The sequence below is a fragment of the Xenopus laevis genome, chromosome 8L (genome assembly GCF_017654675.1).
Source record: "Xenopus laevis strain J_2021 chromosome 8L, Xenopus_laevis_v10.1, whole genome shotgun sequence".
Classification (NCBI taxonomy): Eukaryota; Metazoa; Chordata; class Amphibia; order Anura; family Pipidae; genus Xenopus; species Xenopus laevis.
In genome coordinates, this window is record NC_054385.1 from 64,299,808 (window position 1) to 64,325,238 (window position 25,431).

General features: G+C 39.6%; 1 protein-coding gene across 1 annotated transcript in view; it reads left to right on the forward strand.

Moving 5' to 3' along the window:
- Positions 1–266: 266 nt before the first annotated feature.
- The window catches only part of hla-dqa2.L (major histocompatibility complex, class II, DQ alpha 2 L homeolog), a 31,003-nt gene continuing 5,838 nt past the window's right edge, over positions 267–25,431 (forward strand). The window contains exons 1-3 of the mRNA XM_018230129.2: positions 267–380; positions 578–823; positions 18,597–18,878. Coding sequence (XP_018085618.1) covers positions 308–380; positions 578–823; positions 18,597–18,878 — 601 coding nt within the window. The 5' untranslated portion in view covers positions 267–307. The remainder of the gene's footprint in view (positions 381–577; positions 824–18,596; positions 18,879–25,431) is intronic.

Consider the following 25,431-nt stretch of genomic DNA (forward strand, 5'->3'; position numbering starts at 1 on the left):
TTATTGAACTTTGGTACCCACATACAGTCAACTATTACTGCTGAAGTATATGCTGAGTTTGCATACCAATGAACAACACTACATATAGAAATGGCACACGACGAAACACGTATTGCAACGCAGCACACATTTATTCACATTGAAACCTACGCCTCACTAATGTACTTTCGCCCGGAAACAACGTTACAACAGACATTCATTTTTTTGATTGGCTGAACTAACATACTGGTACTCTTAGTTTCAGAGCGCTGGAGCTGTAAGCGAAATTATTCACCAGTAGTGTATTGCGCTCGGACATCGGTGCAGAATGAGATCAGGAGAGATGATTAGTGTGTGTGCGCTGTTAGTGCTGGGCCTGAAGGCCAGTGACGCTGTGACAGGTAAATACTCACAGGAATATTGTACTGCGGGAAAGGTGGATTTATAGTCTGTTACAAGAACTAGCGATAATCTTTATGAGTTGCAACTAGTGTATTCTCCAATGTTTTGCAACGGTTTCAGTTAGTGTGTTTTCTTTGAAGGGAATTAAAAGAAGTACTAATTGTACTCTCACGTTTATGTATTCTCTCCTTTTAAGTTGATTACATTGATTATGGAGCGATGTTCTATCAGACTTACGGCCCCTCAGGGGAATATCTGATGGACTATAACGGGAATGAGCTGTTCCATGTGGATTTGGAGTCAAAGTCAGTGGTTTGGACGCTGCCCGGGCTGGAGAAATACACATCATTTGATCCACAGGGAGGCCTGCAGCAGATTAATGTAGCGAAATATAACGTAGACGGTTATAAAAAGAGCCGGAACAGTACACCAGCCACTAGCAGTAAGTATATCTAATGGGGAAGGGAGCTGGGGGGGGGGGTGACTACCGGTAAGCCATAGGCGGATGGTGTTTTTTTTTGTTTGTGGAGGCAAAGAAATGTAAGTATCTATCTGCAATGACCACCAAAACACTAGACTTACCAACCATTATATATGTTTGCATTAGCATGAACTAAAGTGAATCAATTTTCATATTCATATACTTTAAATGTTTCCATAAATTAAAAAAAGCAAAATAAATATTCAAGAAAAGATACACCTGAGTTTAACATACGAACTGCTTGTTGCTCTAGTTTAAAAATATACACTTTTTTAAAAAATATATTTGTTCCATTAAACAATAAAAAACAGTGAAATTTAAAGCACATTTGTTTAAAAATTAATTCTACTAGGGATGCACCGAATCCACTAATTTGGGATTTGGCCAAATCCTCTGTGAAAGATTCAGGCAAAGCCCAAAATCTGCATATTTGCATATGCAAACGAGGGCTAGGAAGGGTTAAAAAGTCATTTTTTTAACTTCCTTGTTGTGTGACAAAAAGTCATAAAATAAATATTTGGATTTGGTTTGGCCAGGCACTTTGATTTGGCAGAATCCTGCTGACAAAGGACTGAATCCTAAACCAAATCCTAGATTCGTTGCATCCCTGGATTCTACTTTCTCAGTTATTAAACACTCTGTAAAATAAACTTTGACTTATAGTAAGTTTGACGTAGTAGGAGGAAAGGAAGGAAATGCTCTTTTTTTAAAGTTAGTTCCACATTAGTGATGGCGGCTGTAATTCAAAGTTCTCGTATTAAAGCAACTCCATAAAAACAATGGAACTCTAATTGTAGAGTGGTGTAAATTCAGGGAGATTCACAGATCCACACACACACTATTTTCTGCAGTCAGGGATGTGGCCCCTCTTTTTATTGATGTACCACCAAAAAGACCAATGTTTCGGGGGGATTTAACCTCCCTTCATCAGGAGGCGTATGCAGATCTGTGAATTTTCTACTGTTGCTAAGGGACCTTGCTGGGTCGAAAAAAGGGATCCCCTTGCACAAAAATCACTAGTGTGTAACAGTAACAGTGTAACAAACTGTAACCCACAGCACCTTAATACCCCTCTGAATTGTGTCTGTATGTTACCCTCCCATTTAGACTGTAAGCCCTACGGGATAGCAGGCCTGGACTGGGAGTCAAAATAGGCCCTGCCATTCCAAGTACACAGAGGCCCAAACAGCCCCCCACCAGCCCAAACAGCCCCCTACCAGCCCACTATATGGTACCTTTCTATTGAACCATACAGCAGCCCCTCTGGCATTTGCCAGAACCCACATATTGCCAGTCCGGGCCTGCGGGGTAGGGTCCACTAGCCTTTTGTTTCCTTGACACTGAGCACTTAATCTGTATTGTAATTATATTTTTTATATTTATGTGAATTGTATTTCTAATAATGCACTTATTGTTACTTTTTATTCCAATGACCCCTTGTTTGTTACTACTAATTTATTGTTTTGCTGTACAGTGCTTTGCCCTCAAGGAGCGCTTTACAAATAAAAATATACATACATACATACATACATACCAGAGTCAATAGCACTATTATCTACTATTTGTAGATACAGGCTACACTCTGCAGGATGATTAAAAAATAAATAGCCTAATGTCCTAGGGTAAACAACATGTGTAGCTCCTGGATACATATAAATATACTGTAGATATACATTTTTGGCCCCTGGAAAAATCTGTGATGGCACATAGTAAGATTTGTCGCCCATGGTTAAAACTGTACTACTGTGGACACTAAATCTCATTAAATACCATACCTTCACTAACACTAAAATTACATTACTAACAGTAAATTACATTACTCACTGGGATTTGGCTTAACAGTGGGGAAATGTAATGAGTAATGTATGAGTAATGAGTATGTGATAAATGTTTGAAAAACAGAGATCCTGCATAACTCAAAACAGGTTACTATGCCTTTGCACATAACAACTACCAAACCATAAAACCCAATATTGCAATTTATAGCAAATGGTTTTGGGTTCAAAGGTAAAAGGGGTAATTTACAGCAAGGGAGAAATTGCAAATAAAAGTCTAATTGCGTAAGTATTTTGCACACTAAGGGGCAGATTTATCAAGGGTCGAATTGAAAATTTGAATTAGAATTTGTGAGTTTTTTATGGCCAGAACTATCAAATTCGACTAGGGCGTTATCCAAATTAGATTCAAGTATTTTTTTTAAAAACTTGAATTTGATTTTCGAGATTTATCATACTCCATCCAGCCCTTTAAGAACTTAAATTCAACTATTTGCCACCTAAAACCTGCTGAATTGCTGTATAAGTCAATGGAAGAGGTCCAGGGATCAATTTGGTGACCTTCCTGACATTCAAGTTTTTTCAGAGAAAAATCCAAATTCGAGTTTTCGGATCGATCCTATTCAAAGTTTTAAAAATTTGATTTTTTAAAATAAATTTAGATTTTTTGAATTTCGAGTTCATTGGAGTTTGTGGGAGTTTTTCTGGGAGGTTTAAGGTCAAATTTGACATAAACAAGAGACATCGGTGAGGTGCCATATTTGCCCCACCGATTGCTTGTATATTGACCAAGATACTGCTGAACCTTCCTCCTAAGCTTGACACTGAAGAACATACATAGTCCGATAGACTTGACTTCCACTCTGAAGCTGGCCATAAACAGGGATCCACTTGTTTGATGACATCTCTCCCCGATATGCCCACATTGAGGGCCCAATGATTGGATCAGAATGGAGGAGATACGGGTGATCGGGTCGCGGGACCACATCAATGCACAGATGCAGCCACAGTCCAATGGGATTTTTTAACCTGCCCGATCGAGATCTGGCTAACTTTCAGCCAGATATCGATCGGGGAAGCCCCACACACAGGCCAATAAGCTGCCGACTCGGTCTGTCAGCAGATCCCACTGTTGCATTTTTACCAGTATTTACCTCTACAATATAAGATATAGATCAAATAGTGCATTCATTAAAATGTATAATTAATTATAATGTTCGCCATTTAAGTATGTTATAGAATGGCTAATTCTTTAATTTGCAATCAACAATTGAAACTGGTATAATTACTCTTATCTTATAGTTTTAGGTATTATAGACCCTTGCATCCATCCAATGCGGTAACTTTATATATCCAAAATTGGGTAATGATACCATAAGGTGCAGGATAATTCTGTTGCAAAGTGCCTTTATTCAACAACAAAACACAACATGTTTTGAGCTTTTCAGCCCTTTATCAAGTGTGAACAACAACAAAGTGATGAAAACTTTAAATGCTCAAGCTCCCTCCCCCTTGCATTTTAATTGGTCAACCAACAATTGCTGGGAGTTTTTTTCGGCCTATAGAACCAAGTCATTAATGTTCCAATTGAATAGTTCCTTCATCCAAACCACCATATGTGTAGAGTTATAGTCCAACAATGAACTTTTTCTTTGAGTAATCTTGTGCTGTTAAAATAAGTAAAATCCATTAAATCACTTAAACCTCAGCACTGTCTTCGCAGGCCTGCTGGAGCTAATGTCCATAGAAACATAATCAATGTATTTAGTTACAATTTAGTTACATTTCAGTTATATTCTTAGATACAAGTAACATACTTACTGGCAAACATGAAGGGGCACATTTACTTAGCTCGAGTGAAGGATTAGAAGGAAAAATACAATTTTTTGGCTACTTCGACCATCGAATTAGCTACTTCGACTTCGAATCGACTATTCGACCATTCGATAGTCGAAGTACTGTCTCTTTAAAAAAAACTTCGACCACCTACTTCGCCACCTAAAACCTACCGAGCACCAATGTTAGCCTATGGGGAAGGTCCCCATAGGCTTTCCTAGCAATTTGTGATTGAAGGAAAATTGTTCGATCGATGAATTGAATTCCTCGCATTGTTCGATTCAAAGGATTTAATCGTTTGATCGAAAGATTTTTCCTTCGATCGAACGAAACGTAAATCCTTAGACTTCGATATACTAAGTCGAAGGATTTAACTACGATGGTCGAATATCGAGGGTTAATTAACCGTCGATATTTGACCCGTAGTAAATGTGCCCCGAAATGAAACATTGTATTTACTTAAAAGGGTTCAAATTCAAAGCAGCACTATCTGTCAGGGAAAGAAACAGTGTTAATAATTATTTTTATAGGAAGCTAACTATGCTCCATTGATCATTCAGACCTAAAGAAACTAATGCACACAACTTTTTTATCCAAACCACTTCTTTTTGATGAAGTATTTTCTTGATGTCACCGCCTCTCTGCAGTACCTGGACCACCTCTAAAACCAGCCATTTTAATTGTGACATGTTGTGTCTATGATGGTTGAAATGGCGTGAAACAGGGGTATCTGTATAAGTATTTGATTTCAAATTCTTAATATCCCCTCTATGTTCTTTTATTCTTGCTTTGATTTTTCTAGCTGTTTGGCCGGCATAAACATTCCCACAGGGGCATTTTAACAGATATACCACTCCCACCGTATTACATGTTGCATAATCTCTCAATTGTCATAATCTCTCAGTTGTATGTTATTGGCTTTGGTCGGGTGTTGCACAACCGAGCCCTTGATAATAGATGAACAACAGACACAGTAAAGGCAAGGGAATGTGCCTATGTTGGGCTTACTTTTAAATATACTGTTCATTGTTTTTAGCCTTTTTGGTTCAGCTGGACAGAGTATATCCCTTAAACTGGCCATAGACGCAACAATCCGATCGTACGAATCGTGGATTCGTACAATTTTCAGACCGTGTGGAGATCGGTCGTTTGGTCGATCGGACAGGTTAGAAAATTTCTGTCGCCTGCCGATAATATCTCTGCAAGTATTGCCGATCGTACGATTTTCAGTGGGAGACTGTCACTAGCTTTGTCAGACATAACTATCGTACGATTGCTGTCAGGGGCAGAACATTACTACTTTATTTGATTAGAATGGTAAGACTTTGATCTTTATGGTTAGTGGATGTTTGGGAAATGGGAAAGTCCGATCGTACGTTGATTCGTATGATCGGATCTTTGCGTCTATGGCCAGCTTTAGTGTAAAGCCTTTTTTGTAACTAAATAGAGGTGTTGTGAGCAAATTAACCCCAGCGTTTTATCCTTATGGAGTTTTGGCCAAAATCTTTTAATGATTTTTTCCAACTCCTTACTCTGGCGTATTTATTTACAAAGGTAGCTAGGAGAATAGCCTCCAATGATGAGGGGTACTGGGAGGCAGCGTCCATTCTAATAAATAGATTCAAAGAGAAAGGTTATAAGGAAGGTTCACTAATCAACACTGCCAAACAAGTAGGAGAAGTCCCCAGACACACACTATTGACACAGAAAATGAAAAGTGTGTCAAAAGGAAATCAAAAGAGGATTCCATTTGTAAGTAAATACGCCAAACAGAGAAAGGAGGTGGAAAAAATCATTAAAAGATTTTGGCTGATACTCCATAATGATAAAACACTGCGGTTAATTTGCTCACAACCACCTCTATTTAGTTACAAAAAAGGCTCCTGATGGGGGCCAGGTGTTGAGAGTAGATCCCAGGGTTACAAAGTCTGGGCACCCCTGACCTAGGGTCATGGTATAATGCAATGGGAAAATTAATAGCTATCTCAAAGCAGTTCCATGTTCAGGATCAGGTACAATGCACTGAGATGGCTACCTCTACACCAAAATTACAGCTAATAAAATATTTTTTTTTAGTTTAAGATTAAAATTTTAAATAGTGTAATGAACTATTTGCACTGTAAACAGTGTAACAACCTCAATGTATCACCGTTCAGCTCTGGCCTAATCACTCCTCAGGAGTCGCTGCAAATTTCTTTATTCAGCTCAATAAGTGATTACATTGGCAATGTGAAAGTGGTACAAACTAGGGATGCACCGAATCCAGGATTCGGTTCGGGATTCGGCGAGGATTCGGCCTTTTTCAGCAGGATTCGGATTCGGCCGAATCCTTCTGCCCAGCCGAACCGAATCCGAATCCTAATTTGCATATGCAAATTATGGGTGGGGAGGGAAATCGCGTGACTTTTTGTCACAAAACAAGGAAGTAAAAAAAATTCCCCTTCCCACCCCTAATTTGCATATACAAATTGGGGTTCGGATTCGGTTCGGTATGCGGCCGAATCTTTCACAAAGGATTCGGGGGTTCGGCCGAATCCAAAATAGTGGTTTCTATGCATCCCTAGTACAAAACGCGTTTCGTGCCCTTCCTATTGGCGCTTCATCAGAGTTCAAAGTGAATCACGCGATAACCCATTTAAATAAGCTGTCTGATGCATGTTTAATCAAACACATGTGCATATAGATTTGCATCAGACGTTCCATTAAATGTGCTAGATTCTAATACATACAGTAAAAAGATATATTTTAAAAAAAGTGTATCAATCAGTTAAAAGTGTTTTAAAATGAGTGAATATAAATAAGTGTATATCGGTAATACCATATACTTTTAAAAAAATATTTTCAATTGTAATACATATATTCCCAATAGACTTTATTCCCAATAGACTTTTTTCGTTTTCCCACTTGTTTCTAATATAAATTTTTTCTAATATCACTATTATTTGATCCCAGTATAGATCAAATAAAAATTCAAATCGGCCAATTCCCAATGCAAAAGGCACAGTTAAAAACAATATATTATAGGGCAAATAAAAAGGGTATATATATATATGTACTCCGTTACATTATAATAATTCGTATGTATCTTAGTAATGTTAGTAATATTAATTTCTAATTAATTTACAAGCATAACTGTGTACATATATCCTCTACCGATTGATAATTTCACACGTGAAACATAAATGATTTTTCAATGTTACATCATAATATACTCTCCTTAACATATTGTATATGGGGGGTGTATAAATTACTTAACATGTATCATACTATTCAGCAGAACTAATCCAAAATACTGGCTTAGAAATTATAAATATTATCAATGTATATACAGTATATACCCGAGTATAAGCCGAGTTTTTCAGCATCCAAAATGTGCTGAAAAAGTCTACCTCGGCTTATACTCGGGTCAGCGGGCAGTAGCTGAGATTGTAGTCCCTTTTAATCATTCCTATATCAACAGTTCACTTGGGGAGAGACTGCAATATCCCACAATGCCCTCTGTTGGTTATATGAAAGAATAACAGTGCGCCCTCTGTTGGTTATATCAAAGAATAACAGTGCGCCCTCTGTTGGTTATATCAAAGAATAACAGTGCACCCTCTGTTGGTTATATGAAAGAATAACAGTGACTGCAATATCACACAGCGCCATCTGTTGGTTATATCAAATAATAACAGTGCACCCTCTGTTGGTTATATCAAAGAATAACAGTGACTGCAATATCACACAGCGCCATCTGTTGGTTATATCAAAGAATAACAGTGCACCCTCTGTTGGTTATATCAAAGAATACCAGTGACTGCAATATCACACAGCACCCTCTGTTGGTTATATCAAAGAATAACAGTGCGCCCTCTGTTGGTTATATCAAAGAATAACTAGTATAGGTCAATCAAAAAACAACTGGACGTGCTGAGTAATCAATGAAGACGTTTCACTACTCATCCGAGCAGCTTCTTCAGTTCAACTGACTGGTGTGGGAAGTTCTCGGCACAGGGACATTAGATTAATTGGATTAGTGGAAGAGTTTATATATAGAACTTCCCACACCAGTCAGTTGAACTGAAGAAGCTGCTCGGATGAGTAGTGAAACGTCTTCATTGATTACTCAGCAAGTCCAGTTGTTTTTAGATTGACCTATACTAGATATACTATGACCTGGATGAATGAAAATCTTCATAGTCATATCAAAGAATAACAGTGACTGCAATATCACACAGCGCCATCTGTTGGTTATATGAAAGATTAACAGTGACTGCAATATCACACAGCGCCCTCTGTTGATTATATGAAAGAATAACAGTGACTGCAATATCACACAGCGCCCTCTGTTGGTTATATGAAAGAATAACAGTGACACAGCGCCCTCTGTTGGTTATATGAAAGAATAACAGTGACTGCAATATCACACAGCACCCTCTGTTGGTTATTTGAAAGAATAACAGTGCGCCCTCTGTTGGTTATATGAAGGATTAACAGTGATGGCAATATCACACAGCACCCTGTGTTGGTTATATGAAAGATTAACAGTGATGGCAATATCACACAGTACCCTCTGTTGGTTATACGAAAGATTAACAGTGATGGCAATATCACACAGCGCCCTCTGTTGGTTATACAGAAGATTAACAGTGATGGCAATATCACACAGCACCCTCTGCACATGGTAGTGGGACAGTGGGACAATGCACACAGTAATCCGTTTGGCAATTCTCTGTCACCATCAACTTTGCAAAGAAGTCCGGTTGATCGCTGGGGGGGTCTCTTTGGCGGAATGTGCGCTGCTGGAAGACAGGGCTGTAGTTGTGTCTAGGCTTATACTAGAGTCAATAAGTTTTCCCAGTTTTCGTAGGTAAAATTAGGTACCTCGGCTTATGCTCGGATCGGCTTATACTCGAGTATATACGGTATATATTTAATTTTATTTTACGCTATTTTATGCCTACTGAGTGTAGTTTAGTATATATCTCCCCTTCTATCTCTGTCAATCTACAAAAGACTTTACATCACAATCTCTATTAAGCCCTTGAGGTGTAACTGTTTCCAACAGAAGTATCCATTTAATTTCCTTTTTAGATAGCAATCTATCACTGTCTCCTTTCCTTTTCCCCAGTTCGACAGTTTTAATTGCCAAATCCTCAGTGGTTGCTTCCCAGCAAACTATCTTTTCTTCGTCACAATCCTGTCTCTTCCCCTCTTGGATCCTGTTGCTCTTCTGGTGCTTACTGTTTCCTCCTCTCGTAACCCTTTTCTTTTTCTGTTCTTTAATGCTTGACGAAATTGATCGCTTCCTCGTCCTCCTCGCCTTGGCTCATGCCCGATGTCACTAAAAAAGAGACACTAAGAGAAGAACCTTCAGACCCCACATAAGATGTATCACCATTGGTTTTATTCCCCGGGCCACAATATCTCTCTGCCTTTAAAATTGGTTTCATGCGTTCCCATCTACCCCGTTGTGGGTTCAATTTCATTCCCCAGGAGAATATTCTATTTTGGTCATATACTGGGATCAAATGATAGTGATATTAATTTAATATTAGAAACACGTGGGACAACGAATAAAGTCTATTGGGAATAAAGTCTATTGGGATTATATGTATTACAATTGAAAAGATTTTTTTAAAACTATATGGTATCACCTATATACACTTATTTATATTCACTCATTTTAAAACACTTTTAACTGATTGATACACTTTTTTTGATATATCTTTTTACTGTATGTATTAGAATCTAGCACACAATCACATTTAATGGACCGTCTGATGCAAATCTATATGCACATGTGTTTGATTAAACATGCATCAGATAGTTTATTTAAATGGGTTACATAGTTACATAGTTACATAGTTAAATTGGGTTGAAAAAAGAAAAAGTCCATCAAGTTCAACACCTCCAAATGAAAACCCAGCATCCATACACACACCCCTCCCTACTTTTACATAAATTCTATATACCCATACCTATACTAACTATAGAGCTTAGTATCACAATAGCCTTTGATATTATGTCTGTCCAAAAAATCATCCAAGCCATTCTTAAAGGCAGTAACTGAATCAGCCATCACAACATCACCCGGCAGTGCATTCCACAACCTCACTGTCCTGACTGTGAAGAACCCCCTACGTTGCTTCAAATGAAAGTTCTTTTCTTCTAGTCTAAAGGGGTGGCATCTGGTACGGTGATCCAGTTTATGGGTAAAAAGGTCCCCTGCTATTTGTCTATAATGTCCTCTAATGTACTTGTAAAGTGTAATCATGTCCCCTCGCAAGTGCCTTTTTTCCAGAGAAAACAACCCCAACCTTGACAGTCTACCATCATAATTTAAGTCTTCCATCCCGCTAACCAATTTAGTTGCATGAATCTGCACTCTCTACAGCTCATTTATTTCCCCCTTAAGGAGTGGAGTCCAAAACTGCACTGCATACTCCAGATGAGGCCTCACCAGGGACCTATAAAGAGGCATACTCTTCAGTGCTAACTGGCCTATAGTTTTGAGGCTGAGAACGGGATCCTTTTTTGAATAGAGGCACACTGCATTAGCAATTCACCAGTCTCTCTGCACTATGCCAGATCTCAATGAACCCTGGGATGAATACCATCTGGCCCCGGACCTTTGTTAATCTTAACATGTTCTTGTCTCTTTTGAATTTCCTCATGTGTGAACCATGCATCATTAGTTGTATTACTAGAATTGGGACTATTAAGAAGGAAACCTTCACTTACTGGTTCCTCATTTGTGTAGACAGATGAAAGATATGAGTTCAGAATCTATGCTTTTATTTTGTTTTCATCAACCAGCTGACCCCCCTCTGATAGTAAGGGTCCCACCCCTTCCTGCTTCATTTTTTTACTATTAACATATTTAAAAATAATTTTGGATTTTTTTTACTGCTTGCTGCAATATCTTTTCTATATCAATTTTAGCTTGCCTTATAGCTTCCTTGCATGATTTTTTGGCCTCCTTGTACTTTATACATGATTCGGCTGTCCCAGCTGTCTTGAAAGCCTTTAAAGCACGTCTTTTCTTACCCACCTCAACACCAACACTTCCATTGAACCAAAAAGGTTTTGCTTTGCAACGACGTTCCTTGCTTACAAGTGGAATATACCGACAAGTATATTTATTAAGCAGCATTTTAAAGGCTTCCCATTTTTGTTCTGTTTAACCCTGTGAAAAGCATTTCCCACTTAATATGTTGCAGAGATGCCCTTATACTGTCAAAGTTTGCATGTCTGAAATTTAGTGTTTTAGTTACTCCCTTACAGAATTGCTTCTGCAACACAATCTCAAAGAAGACCATGTTATGATCACTATTCCTTAAATGCTCACCCACAAAAATGTTAGAGATGAGTTCAGTATTATTAGTTATTACAAGGTCCAAGAGAGAGTTATTCCTATTTCCTAGTAGGTTCTTGAACGAGCTGGAATGAAAAGTTGTCATTCAGTATATTTACAAACCTACTAGCTTTTTCTGTCTTAGCAACCCCATTACCCCAGTCAATGTCTGGATAATTAAAGTCACCCGTAGCAACAACTTGACCCAGCTGTGAAGCCGCTTGTATATGCAAGAGTAGCTGGGCTTCATACTCGACACTCATACGAGGTGGTTTATAGCATAAACCAATAATAATTATTTTTGTAATCTTTTGCCCAGTCAAAATCTCTACCCAGAGGGATTCTACACCCTCACCAGTGCCAGCTATGGTTATTTCTTTAGCGCATGGCTTTAATTCAGGCTTTACATACAAACAAACTCCTCCACCCTTTTTAATCCCTCTGTCCCTCCTAAAAAAGGTGTAACCATTTAAATTCACAATCCAGTCACATTTCATCCCACCAGGTCTCAGTGAAACCAATTATAACATAATTTTTAGAGCATGCAATTAATTCTAGGTCTCCCATTTTACCTGACAAACGCCGTGCATTTGCCAGCATACAGCGGAGGTTACTACTTTTACTTTTGAAATTTGCATTACTTAGTGGAAATTTACATGTTAAATTAGCACTATTCTGTTTTCCTTGTAACAGAGGGACCTCCTTAGCTGGTAAACTGTATGCCCCCCTCACTCCTCCCACATGACCCCTTACTAATCCCACTGCCCCGTCGACCCTAGCTTCCCCATAATTCTTTATCTCACCAACCCCCCCTTGTCTAGTTTAAACACTCCTCCACCGTGAACGCCCTTCCATTGAGGTGCAAACCGTCACGACTGTATAGGTTGTACCCCAAGGAAAAATCAGCCCAGTGCTCTAGGAACCCAAACCCTTCCTTCCTACACCAAGACTTGAGCCACGCATTTAGCTCCCTAAACTCCCGCTGTTTTCCTAAACTTGCACGTGGCACAGGCAACATTTAAGAAAAGATGACATTGGAAGACCTTTCCTTGATCTTAGAGCCTAGATCCCTGAAATCACTCTTTAAGGTCTTCCATCTACCATTTATTTTGTCATTAGTACCGATATGCACTAAGACAGCTGGGTCATGCCCAGCCCCACCCAATAATAAACCACATGCCGAACCCTGGCACCAGGTAGACAGCAAACTGATGACAAATTACCCTATCCAGTTTTCTAATAATTGAGTCCCCTACAACCACAATCTGCTTAGGCCTGACTCTACTCTCCTCCCCACCACTACTAGAGAAACTGGTCTCGCAGCTGTTAGAGAGATCAACCCCATCTAGAATTGCCAATCCAGAGTTCACACTCCCATCATCTTCACACAATCTGGCAAATTTGTTGTGATGTATAAACTCCGGATCAGCCTCCATTTTCCTTTTGCCCACCTTAGATTTTCTAACTGTCACCCAGCTAGCTGCCTCAACATCCTGCTGCTGTTCTGTTCCCCCCAAACTATCTGACCCCGCTAGATCCTGCTCAGTGAGCATAAGACTCCTTTCAAGATTGTCAATCGACTGCAGTGTTGCAATTTGTTGCTCTAGTGCTCTAACTCGAGCCTCCAAAGTGGCAATTTGCTGACAACCACCACAGAGGTAAGCATTTTGGATCTCTTGTTCCAAATCTGCATACATATGGCAGACTGCGCACAGACCTTCAATCTTGCTAGCACTCATTATCCCAGTTACAGATCAAAACAGAAATAAAATAAAAAATAAATAAATAAATTAGGGTTTAGAACAAACTTTTGACCTAGTTTGAACCTCCTTTAGTTTGAACCTCCTGTGTTTGTAACTCCACTTACAGATCCCCCACTTAAAGAATCACGTGATTCACTTTGAACTCTGATGAAGTGCCAATAGGAAGGGCACGAAACGTGTTCGTTTGTACCACTTTCCCACTGCCAATGTAATCACTTATTGAGCTGAATAAAAGACGCTTTTTTAAAGAAATTTGTAGCGACTCCTGAGAGGTGATTAGGCCAGTGCTGAACGGCGATACATTGAGGTTGTTGCAGGTTTCGGCTTGGAGTTGCCTGACTATCATGGGAGCTGCGGCCGACACGCTACACTACAGGAAGGGTGAGCTCCGCTTGTTTTTTCACTACCCATTTTTCACTGTGGAATGTAAACAGTGTAATTTAGAAATTAAAAGTTTTAGAAAGTATTAGTTTTAGTATTAGAAAGTATTTAGAAATAAAAAGTAAATCATAAAAATCATGACAGAATCCCTTTAGGTTTTTACTCTTTTTATGGGTGCAAATTAAATGCACACTTTTACCATTATCATATTTATTTGTGTTTTTGTAAAGTAACTTTTATAAAATATATAAAAACACTATACATCCGTATGTATTGTTAGGCAACTCCAGAAAAGTAGCTGTGGTTTAGGTTTAACTGTACCTCTCTGCACCTAATGATATAACTATTCACATCAGTATATATTATCATTCGATTCAGAGTTAAACCTAATCCCAGAGCTGTCGACCCCGCATTATTTTCCCAGGCGTTTCCAGATTTTGGACTGCATTCCCTGGTCTCCCATCATTTTTAAGCATTCCCCTGACTTCTGACAATTTTCCACGATGTCTGAGGATTTGTGGCAAAAATCCGATGTTCACCTGCGTAGAACATTTCAGTCGTCAGCAGGACATCACATGCACAACACAGAATCTTTGGCTTTAGGAAAGGTATGTATATGCGCGTGATGTCACTTCCGCCTATGTCATTTCCACATACCTCCCAACATTCTGAAAACAGAAAGACGGACAAAAAGATGGTTATTGGCTAGCGATAGCACGTGATCGACAAGCTGCACGATGATGTCAGAGGAACCTGAGGACGAAAGGGCAGCACGGGTCCCGTTGCAGAGCTGATTGGCAGGCTTTCTTTATGTGTCAGTTCAGTGCAGCACATCAAGAGAAATGCGGACACGGGACTGCGGGTTGAGCTGCCAAAAGCGGGAAATGTTTTGACCACGGCCATTTTTGTAGCCACATCCCTTAATTAGCATGTCCATTTACAACATATTAGGTTATGAAAGTTTGAACACATTTCTATGGGTTTTATGTCATTCCAGTTTTGTTAATGAAGGTGAATTGCCCTTTAAAGTGATACTGACACCCAGAATTCTACTTGGACTCTACATGCAAAAATGACCTATAGGTCATGTTCCCACTCCACTGACTCCCTCCGCTCCTCCTGCTCCGCCCTCCTCACCACTATCTCTCCCGGGGTCTCTCCCACTCTTTCAGCTTCCCCGCTTCTTCTGCTCCCTCCTCTCCTCCAGCAATCACCAACCTCTTCTGTTCCCTGCGCTTCTCCTCTGTCACTCCTGAGGGCCCCCCTGCTTCCTGTGCTTCTTTCTTACAGCAGCTCCCCACAATTCTCCTCACACCCGCACCTCTAGCCCCTCCAGCTCCTAGTCTCCCTCCTCCCTCCCTGGTTTTTTAACTATGAGCATGCAGGTTCTGCACAGCGCCGGTGCTGTAATAAATCTCTCACTATGCAAGTGTTTATCAACTAAGCACTTGCAGAATTCTCCAGCATCAAATCTAGGTCTAACTTGCTTTTTCAGAATCCGTTTGTAAACAGCTCTTCTTGTTCCTACTCTTTCATGGAAAGCACTGAAATAAAGTTTTGTCATAAAAAAAAGAAAGAAAATAGCGATACCATGGCTTTTACTATTTAGTGCTGTTGGGAAGTAATACACTGCTATAGTTGCCAATGATGGTTATTGGCTAGCGATAGCACGTTATCCGATGATGTCAGAGGAACCTGAGGCAGAAAGGGCAGCACGGGTCCCGTTGCAGAGCTGATTGGTGGGCTTTCTTTTTTTTTTCTGTGTCAGTTCATTGCAGCACATCAAGAGAAATGCGGAACATATCGGTACATATCTGGGACTGCGGGTTGAGCTGCCAAAAGCGTGACTGTCCCACTCAAAATGGGACAATTGGGAGGTATGCTTCCAGGGATGTGAAAATTGCAGCAGTGTGCTAAGGTGCGCCGTGTATCCCCCAAGGCAGGAGAGTTAAAAATTACCAGCTTTACCTAAACCACAGCTACTGTTTGGGAGTTGTCTAACAATGCATCAGCAAAGTTCAGCCTGTCAGTCAGTACTGTGACCATTTCCTGTGAGAGAATGAAAAGACACTGCCACCCCTCATTTAAGCTTAGACACTGAAGAGAGCACATCTGTATGCAGCTCTGATATAATGTTAGTTTAAGAAGGTAAAACCTTTTTCTGCATCATTATTATTAAATAATATATCTGAATAATAAAGGTATAAAACGAGTGCACCCACCGCTGCATCCTGGACACATGCCTCTTTTGAGCCTATCTTTAAGTGCCCTGGTGCACGAAATGTGTAAGGCCATTGTAAGCCCTATGTTTGCCAAGAATAACGTTTGCTATCATAGGCAGAGGGTGATTTTTTCATTTAGGGATGCTAAAGATGGCCATGCACAAGGCAACTGAACTGCCTGATTTACCAACTAGGTGAATGCTTAAAATCCAGCATTTAAAAAGTAGAAAAATGGAAACAGGTTCCAGTCCTTGCAAATTTTGTACTCTATAGCAACAGTATCATCACACACACAGCAATGTACCCATGCACCCAATGCAGTTCCTTCTTGAAGCAAGTCAACATAAACCTATTTAATAATGCCTTTGACATTCCCTTTGCCATTGTCCTTGGATGATTGTGCTGACTACTAGTGTACTTTCTTGTCAAATCCAGATCATGTAAAATAACTGTGCCATCCTGCTATGAGCCATTGTACTACGACTTCTGGGGTTATTTACATGTAATTGCCACTGCGCCATCGCTTTAGGACTTCTGGGTGTATTTGTACATGTAATTGCCACTGCGCCATTGTGTTATTACTTCTGGGGTATTTATACATGTAATTGCCACTGCACCATCCTTTATATTTAATAAAAATAAAAAGTTATTTTAAAAAAATGTTTCAATGTCATAAAGGCAGAAGTAGGACACTATTAAAGCAATTAAGAGAGAGTAGCTGCTTTGTAAGAAGCAGCAATAACTGGTGAAGGCAGCAAATTTAGAATTTCAAGTCACAACCCTTCTTCAGTTTTTCAGTATAAACTAAACACTGAACTTTTCTATACTGAACTTATTGCACCTGCCTAAATTTTCAGCTTGTTAATAGCAGCAAATATCGAGGACTTCAAACTTGTCACAGGGGGTCACCATCTTGGAAAGTGTCTGCGACACTCACATGCTCAGTGGGCTCTGAGCAGCTGTTGAGAAGCTAAACTTAGGGGTTGTCACAAATTATCAAGTAGAAAATGAGGTAGGCCTGTCATACAAGCTGATGCTACAGGGCTGATTATTAAATGCTGATCCTAACTGCACTGGTTTCTGTGCTGCCATGTAGTAATTATCCATATTGATTACTAGTCAGCCTTATTCTGTGACATTCATATTCTATGTGTACTGTATATTTTGAGTGGGTCCCTAAGCTCAGTAACTGACAGTAGCACAGAGCATGTGCAGTGAATCACCAGAAATGAAGAAGGGGCGCTACTGGGGCATCTTTGGAGAGACAGATCTTCCCTGCTAAAGGACTTTGGTTACCTTGGGCTGGTACAGAAGCCCAAAACATAATGTACAACATTTCTAGCTTCTTCTTTAGTTTATATTTCCTTATCCTTTAACAGTGAACACCAGAAACCCATATGCTACCTGCTACCGATCATGCGCATGGCCTGAACTAGGGGTTGGCAGAAAGGGCACGTCCCTATGGTGCAATGGTTGGGGGGCCTTTGATTCTTAAAATGGCAATTTTCTATTTAGGATTATAAAATGTTGTGATAGGATACTGGCCATTGTTTGAACTGAGCCTAAGTATGCTTTGTTAGAAAAGTGTGAACATTTATATGTACTTTACATATTTTGGGGATCTCAGCAGCAGAAGTAGTTTGGATATTTAATCATACATATTGATACATTATTAAACATTATTAAATGTTTCATATTTGTACCCAAACAAAAGATCCATAAAACTAGGCAGTGTGTTTTGTGTGCAAGAGTTAATGTCATGAAAGTTAAAATGCATTATGTATAATTTGGAGTTACTAGTATCACATATTTTTTGTACCCTTTGTATCAAAAAATTTGACTTTTTTAAACTTGCGTGAATGGGATCAAATTCGATTCAAGTTTTTTTCTTGAATGTTAGGTAGCCAGCAAACAACTCCAAATGGATCCCAGGAAGTCCCCCATAGGCTAAAACAGCAATTCCGCAGGTTTAAAGTGACAAATAGTCGAATTTAAATTCTTAAAAGGCTAGTTAATATTATACATTTCAAAATCTTTTTTTTTATTATCAATTTTGACTATTCCTAGTTGAATTTCACACAAAAAAACTCAAAAATTAAAAAATTGAATTCTAATTTTCACTTAGATCCTTGATAAATCTGCCCCTTAGATTATGGAATGTGTTCTTTGTACCTGAGTTCATTTGTGGAAATTTGACTTGTAGTTAAAGGGTAAACAGTTGACTTATGACTGATTTGCTATTTAACCATAATAATACATGTATGCATTGCTCTTGATATTAAGTAATGTAAAATAAAGGTGTTTACATTTTAAAACAACTGTACTGGGCTTTTAATATCTAAAGATTTTATCAGTAAATGATCTATAAATCGTTTTATTATTAGAGGAAGGAAGACTAATGTAAGTTTTGTTTTTCAGTTCCTCCATTGATCAGTCTCTACGCCGCAAAGCCTGTAGTACTGGGAGAACCCAACATCTTAATCTGTTGTGTAAATAATATTTTTCCTCCTGTGATGAGCACAACCTGGTTTAAAAATGGCCAAAAAATTTCCGACGGATTTAGTGAGACAAGCTACCTGCCTGCACAGGACCACTCCTTCAGTAGACTTCATTATCTGGCGTTTTTACCAAATGAACATGATATTTACACATGTGAAGTAGAGCACTGGGGCTTGGAGAAACCCACAAGGCGTATTTGGGGTAAGTATGTGAACTAAAGTATATCTAATAAAGGCACAGTTGTGATTGACTAAGAAATCATACAGTGTCATGTTTTGTATGCTTTAATATTTTAGGATTTAAGGCTTTAAATAAGTAAATTATGGACAATAACAAAAAATATTAAAAATAGAATTACCCTTCCATGCCTCCTAACTGTCCTGCTTTATGTGGGACAGTCTCAATTTTCAGTGCACATCCTGCTGTCCCGGATTGTTCTTATGATGTTCCGCATTACCTGGCACCTCTTTGGTTCTTTGTGTATCTCAAGAAAAAAATCCAAGATGCCCGTGTAGGGGCCCTGGCCACTAATGCTTTTTTTTTTTAAATAACTTGTAGGAGCACTACCCTGGCCAAATGTTTTTTCTATAACTTATAGGGGTCCCTTGCCACTACTGATTTTTTTTTTAAATAACTTGTAGGGGCCCTGTCCTGGCCAAATATTTTTTTTAATAATTTGTAGGGTCCCTGCCCTGGCCAATTTTTTTTTAATAATTTGTAGGGGCCCAGGCCAAATGTGTTTTTTTTAATAACTTGTAGGGGCCCTGCCCTGGCCAAATGTTTTTTTTAATAACTTGTAGGGGCCCTGCCCTGGCCAAATTTTTTTTGGGCAGGGGCCCAAGCCACCAATGTTTTTTCTTGAACTTGTAGGCGGTCCTTTGTCACCAATTTTTTTTCTTTAATTTGTAGGAGGCCCTGACCATCAAAACTTGTAGGGGGAGCCTGGTCACCAAAGTTCTTTTTTTTAACTTGTAGGGGGGGCACTTAATGTTTTAACGCTTGTGTCTTGTTTGGCCTTCATACTGATGGGTAAGGGAGGGGTGGTGAGTGGGTTCCAGAAAATTTTGCTGTGCGGGGCCCCATGATTTCTGATGGCAGCCCTGGTAGCACATCTGGGGTTAATATGCCTTTTATCCATTTAATTTATGCAAGATGTGGCATTCACAACCTGCATGTATGTAAAAGAAATGTACATTTATGAGATCTATTATTCAGAATGCTTGGGACCTGGGATTTTCATACCTTAAGTGTACCTGTCACCCACACATATAAAGCTGTATAATGTCCTTTGCAAATTAAGCATGGAGCCCATTATTTTCATTAAAATGTCCATACCTGTTATAAAGTTGTTTAAATATGTGAGCTGTCAATCAAATATGTCCTGCCCTGTCTCTATGCCTGAGGCAATCTATTACTTTAATTTTCCATTCAGCACTTTCTAGATGTCACTGCACTTCTCAAATTCCCCCATCCCTCCTCACACTCTGTAATTGTGTAGGGCACTGCAAATGGGCATTGAGCCCCCCATTCTGGTGCATACACAAGATTTTGGGGTGATACACAACTTGTCTTAATAAGTGACCACAAAATAGTTCCTGCCTTCTTGCTGTGATTGTGTTATTCCAAGACTGAAGCAAATAAAGTTTATTTTGCTCAATTAACATGATAGAAAATTATTTGGAATTGTTTCTTAGGATGACAGGTCCCCTTTAAGTCTAATATAAAAACATTTAAACATTAAATAAACCCAATGGAATTGTCTACCTTCAGTACAGCATGAAGAAAAGTAACTTCATCAGGATAAATGAAATAGGTTTCAGTTAGACCTGTAGTATCTGAAAGTGGCTTTCTTGGTCCCCCAAGCAAAAAAAAATCTGGGACCCCACCATTCAACAACTTGCTTCTGTCATACGGGAGTTCAAGAATTGTTCTAGCTTGAAACATAGATAATATTTTGTATTAGGTCCCAGAATGTGTTTACCCTTTTTATTTATATTAGTATTTACTAATAAAGTACCCTGACTTATAGGCGGACTGACTGTATGAAATAGTCATTGGTCCAAAGTAAATAACAATGGACAGTGTATATTTCCACATCAAACTATGTATCATATTCCAATTGCATTGCTAAAGTTTAAGAACTTCATATTGAAGTGCAATGGTGAAAAACAGCAGTTCCCTAGTCTTTTACATTTTATGTCAGTCTCCCCAAAGATTGCCAGTTCTAATTCTCAAGCATCCTGTTACTTCTCTCAATATAAAACATTTTAGTAACCATCACATACAGAAGTTTGGGATCCGTTATCCAGAAAGCCATTATACAGAAAGCTCTGAATCCCATAGACTCCATTTTATCCAAATAATCCACATTTTTAAAAAAAAATATTTGAAAACAGTACCGTGCACTTGATCCAAACTAAGATATAATTAATCATATTGAGTTTATTTAATGTTTAAGTTATTTTCTAGAGAAAGAAAGAAATCCAGTAGCACACTTTAATTGATGCAAAATCCGTGGTGATTTATTTAGCCCATATATGAACAGGCAAGGGCTGTAAGTTATTTTCTAATAGACAAAGTAGGAAGATCCAAATTATGGAAAGATCCGTTATCCAGAAAGCCCCAGGTCCCAAGCATTCTGGATAACAGGTCCCATACCTGGATTTATAAAAAAAAATGTCTAGCCAGGCATCTACATACAGTATTGTTTATATAGCCCATATAGTGGTCTTTTTGGACTTTATATATTTTTTTAAATATATCAAGTGGTAAAATGTTTCCCCCAGGATCAGAGCCATGGGTGGCAGAATAGGCATGTGCCTAGGGTACAACGAAGTGGGGGCACTGGACATGTACCTATATTGCCTGCTTTCCCCTAGTTTACCTCTAAAAACATTTAGTCAGTAACCATTTCTAACTAGTACTTCTAGGATGTGTGACCAAGGTTTCAGGAATAATCAGCCACCATTACTCAATGACCCACACTTTTTGGTGAGACTATGGGTGGTGAATGGGGGCCTTGTGGCAAGTGAGGGAACTTTTAGGCAATTTTATCTTTTTTAGTGCTCTCTCTGCACCAGAGATGTGGCCCTCTATTGTCCAGCTCGAACACTAAGGGAGATATTAACTAAAATCCATTTTTTACCTTATTTATCATTTCGGTCTTTTCTCCCAAATTCCTTGTTTTTTTTTCGGGTTACTAGCTGAAAACCCCAAATTTTTGGATTATCGGGTTAAAGCCAGGGCAGACCACCATATCTTCAAATTGGGATAGGGACATCTCCCATTGACTTATACATGACCTCGACAGGTTTGAGATGCCGGGGAATAATAAAATCTGGAAAAATTTGAGTTTTTTCTCCACAAAAAAATTGTGTTTTTCCCCCCCAAAAAGCCTCACCAGAAAAAAAAAACCCTAAGTGTGGAGGGGGGTGAGGGGGCAACAATGCCACAGCCACCTCATGGTGGCACCAGCAGTCTGATATGCCCTTTCTTATGCCAAGTAGAGAACGTAACATTGGGTACCCTCAGCACATGATCCTTTAGCCAGTTTCCTATCCATGTACAAACAAAACTACTAAGACTAACAGAACTCAGTTTGAAAAGCAGCCATTACATGGCACTGTATTAAATGCTTTGGTAAAATCCAAGTAGATCACATCTGCTTCTACCCCATTGTCCAACTTTTTACTTACCTCATCATAAAAAGCAATCATTTTCTCTGTAATAATAATAATTGACACATCTGTCCTCAATAAATCCTTGCTGATTATTGCTTATAATGCATCTAGGGAAAATGTTCCTTCTCAGCAATACTGAGCATGCTTTCCATCATCATAATCTGTTGTTTAACAGTAAACATGGGTCATTGACTGCAAACAACAATTAATGTCTTTTTTCAGTTTTTTACCATTTTTGTAAAGTTCAAGTTTAAAAATGAATAATTGGGGGCGTGGCTATTTAAGGGAACGGAGTAGACGTGTTTGGCTGGAACTCTGCACAAAAACCATCCTGAAATATACCCAGTGCCAATTCCTTCCTACAAAAGTGAGTGGATACTACCTCGGAAGCAATACCTACAACGACCCTATGAGCGGCAGGCACTCGAGGCGTTCCCAAAGGGCACCGCGAATCACCAAAACACAGCAACGCAGTGATGGGCCTGACGCCATTTTGGATATGACAGAGACTCACAAATGCGTGACATCTCACCCGGCAGCGGCAGAAACTTTAGATGCCTATCCGGTACAACAGAAATAACTCTCGCCAGAGTCCACTATGTTGCTGAATGCTATCCGAGAATCACAAACGGCACTCTCCTCCAAAATAGATGACCTCTGTATGGAGATTCAGACCCAGGTTTCTCTATTTCGGGCTGACCTGGACAAGGTGAGAGAGTATCGGAAGCTGAGCGCTGCGTGGGAGATGCAACAACAGCCGATGGTTGCTGAATTACAACGCCAAGTAAATTTGCTAAACCAAAGGGTGGAAGAAGCTGAAAATCGATCGAGGAGAAATAATGTGCGCATTCTGGGGTTGCTAGAGGGAGCGGAGGGGCAGTCTCCAACTGAATTTATTGAGACACTGTTAAAGATGTGTTGGCGCTCATTACTTTATCCACAGCATACACAGTGGAAAGGGCCCATAGGATTCCTACTTGGCGTATACTAGGTGAGACGCTGCGGCCCTTTTTCTAAGTCTTGCAGCCAGGAAGAAAGGTGAAGTCAAGTATCTTAACGCTACGCTGCAATTCTATCCGGATTTTACAGCAGAGATACAAAGACAACACCGCACTTTCCAAGATGTTAAAAAACGGCTTCGAGAAAAGGAGATAAAATACAGCATGCTTTATCCTAGCAGGCTGTGGGTAATAGATGGAGCAGCTACCCGATTTATTACAGACCCGGCTAAGGTCAATCATTGGATAGACAACCATCATCGATAGGGACAGAGTGCCCCTTCCAAGCTACACCTTGCAAAGTATTGCATATTGAAGAAATGCAACAGCACATGGGGTAAGAAACATGAGAGCCCCAGCCAACAAGAAGACGACCAAGTAGCACCTTAGATAGTTACGGGTGCCTCCCTAGTTAGATAGACAGGTTTAGGGAATAGGACCATAAGTAGAAAAGGTCAAGCAAGATCAAAATGGGAGATATATAATAGTTCAAGCCCGATTCAATGGGGTTAGACTACTATTAGCCTCCATTTATGCCCCGCCTGCTGTAGAACATCAATTTTACCCCATCTTATTACACAAATGGCGGAGATGGTCTCATCTCCTACTATACTGTTGGGGGACTATAATGCGGTCCTGAACCCCGCTGTCGACACGACTAGTGGTTCACACTATAGTAAGCTACCTTTAAATAACTGGGCCGATAGCAGTGTTCTTACTGAAGCATGGGAATACTCTTGTTATTCCGCTACGCATAAATCACACTCCCGCATAGATATGGCTTTTGTATCCCCAGATGTTCTAGCTAAACTGACTTCAATAGAGTATTTACCTAGGGTCCATATCGGACCACTCTCCCCTTGTACTCATGCTGGTCCTACAGATGGAACCAATCGATAAGGTGTGGAGACTCCCTACACACTGGATTGGCACCACTAAAATAGAGCCCATAGTTCAACGAGCTTTAGTGCAGTATTGGCAATTACCGTATATACCCGCGTATAAGCCGAGTTTTTCAGCATCCAAAATGTGCTGAAAAAGTCTACCTCGGCTTATACGCGGGTCAGCTGTACTCGACCCGAGTAGCTGAGATTGCAGTCACTTTTAATCATTCCTATACCAACAGTTCACTTGGGGAGAGACTGCAATATCCCACAATGCCCTCTGTTGGTTATATGAAAGAATAACAGTGCGCCCTCTGTTGGTTATATGAAAGATTAACAGTGACTGCAATATCACACAGCGCCATCTGTTGGTTGTATGAAAGAATAACAGGGACTGCAATATCACACAGTGCCATCTGTTGGTTGTATGAAAGAATAACAGAGACTGCAATATCACACAGCACCATCTGTTGGTTGTATGAAAGAATAACAGGGACTGCAATATCACACAGTGCCATCTGTTGGTTGTATAAAAGAATAACCGGGACTGCAATATCACACAGCGCCCTCTGTTGGTTATATGAAAGATTAACAGTGACTGCAATATCACACAGCGCCATCTGTTGGTTGTATGAAAGAATAACAGTGACTGCAATATCACACAGCACCCTCTGTTGGTTATATGAAAGATTAACAGTGACTGCAATATCACACAGCGCCATCTGTTGGTTGTATGAAAGAATAACAGTGACTGCAATATCACACAGCACCCTCTGTTGGTTATATGAAAGATTAACAGTGACTGCAATATCACACAGCGCCATCTGTTGGTTGTATGAAAGAATAACAGTGACCGCAATATCACACAGCACCCTCTGTTGGTTATATAAAAGATTAACAGTGACTGCAATATCACACAGTGCCCTCTGTTGGTTATATGAAAGAATAACAGTGACTGCAATATCACACAGCGCCCTCTGTTGGTTATACAAAAGATTAACAGTGATGGCAATATCAAACAGCACCCTCTGCACATGGTAGTGGGAAAGTGGGACAATGCACACAGTAATCCGTTTGGCAATTCTCTGTCACCATCAGCTTTGCAAAGAAGTCCGGTTGATCGCTGGGGGGTCGCTTTGGCAGAATGTGCGCTGCTGGGAGACAGGGCTGTAGTTGTGTCTAGGCTTATACG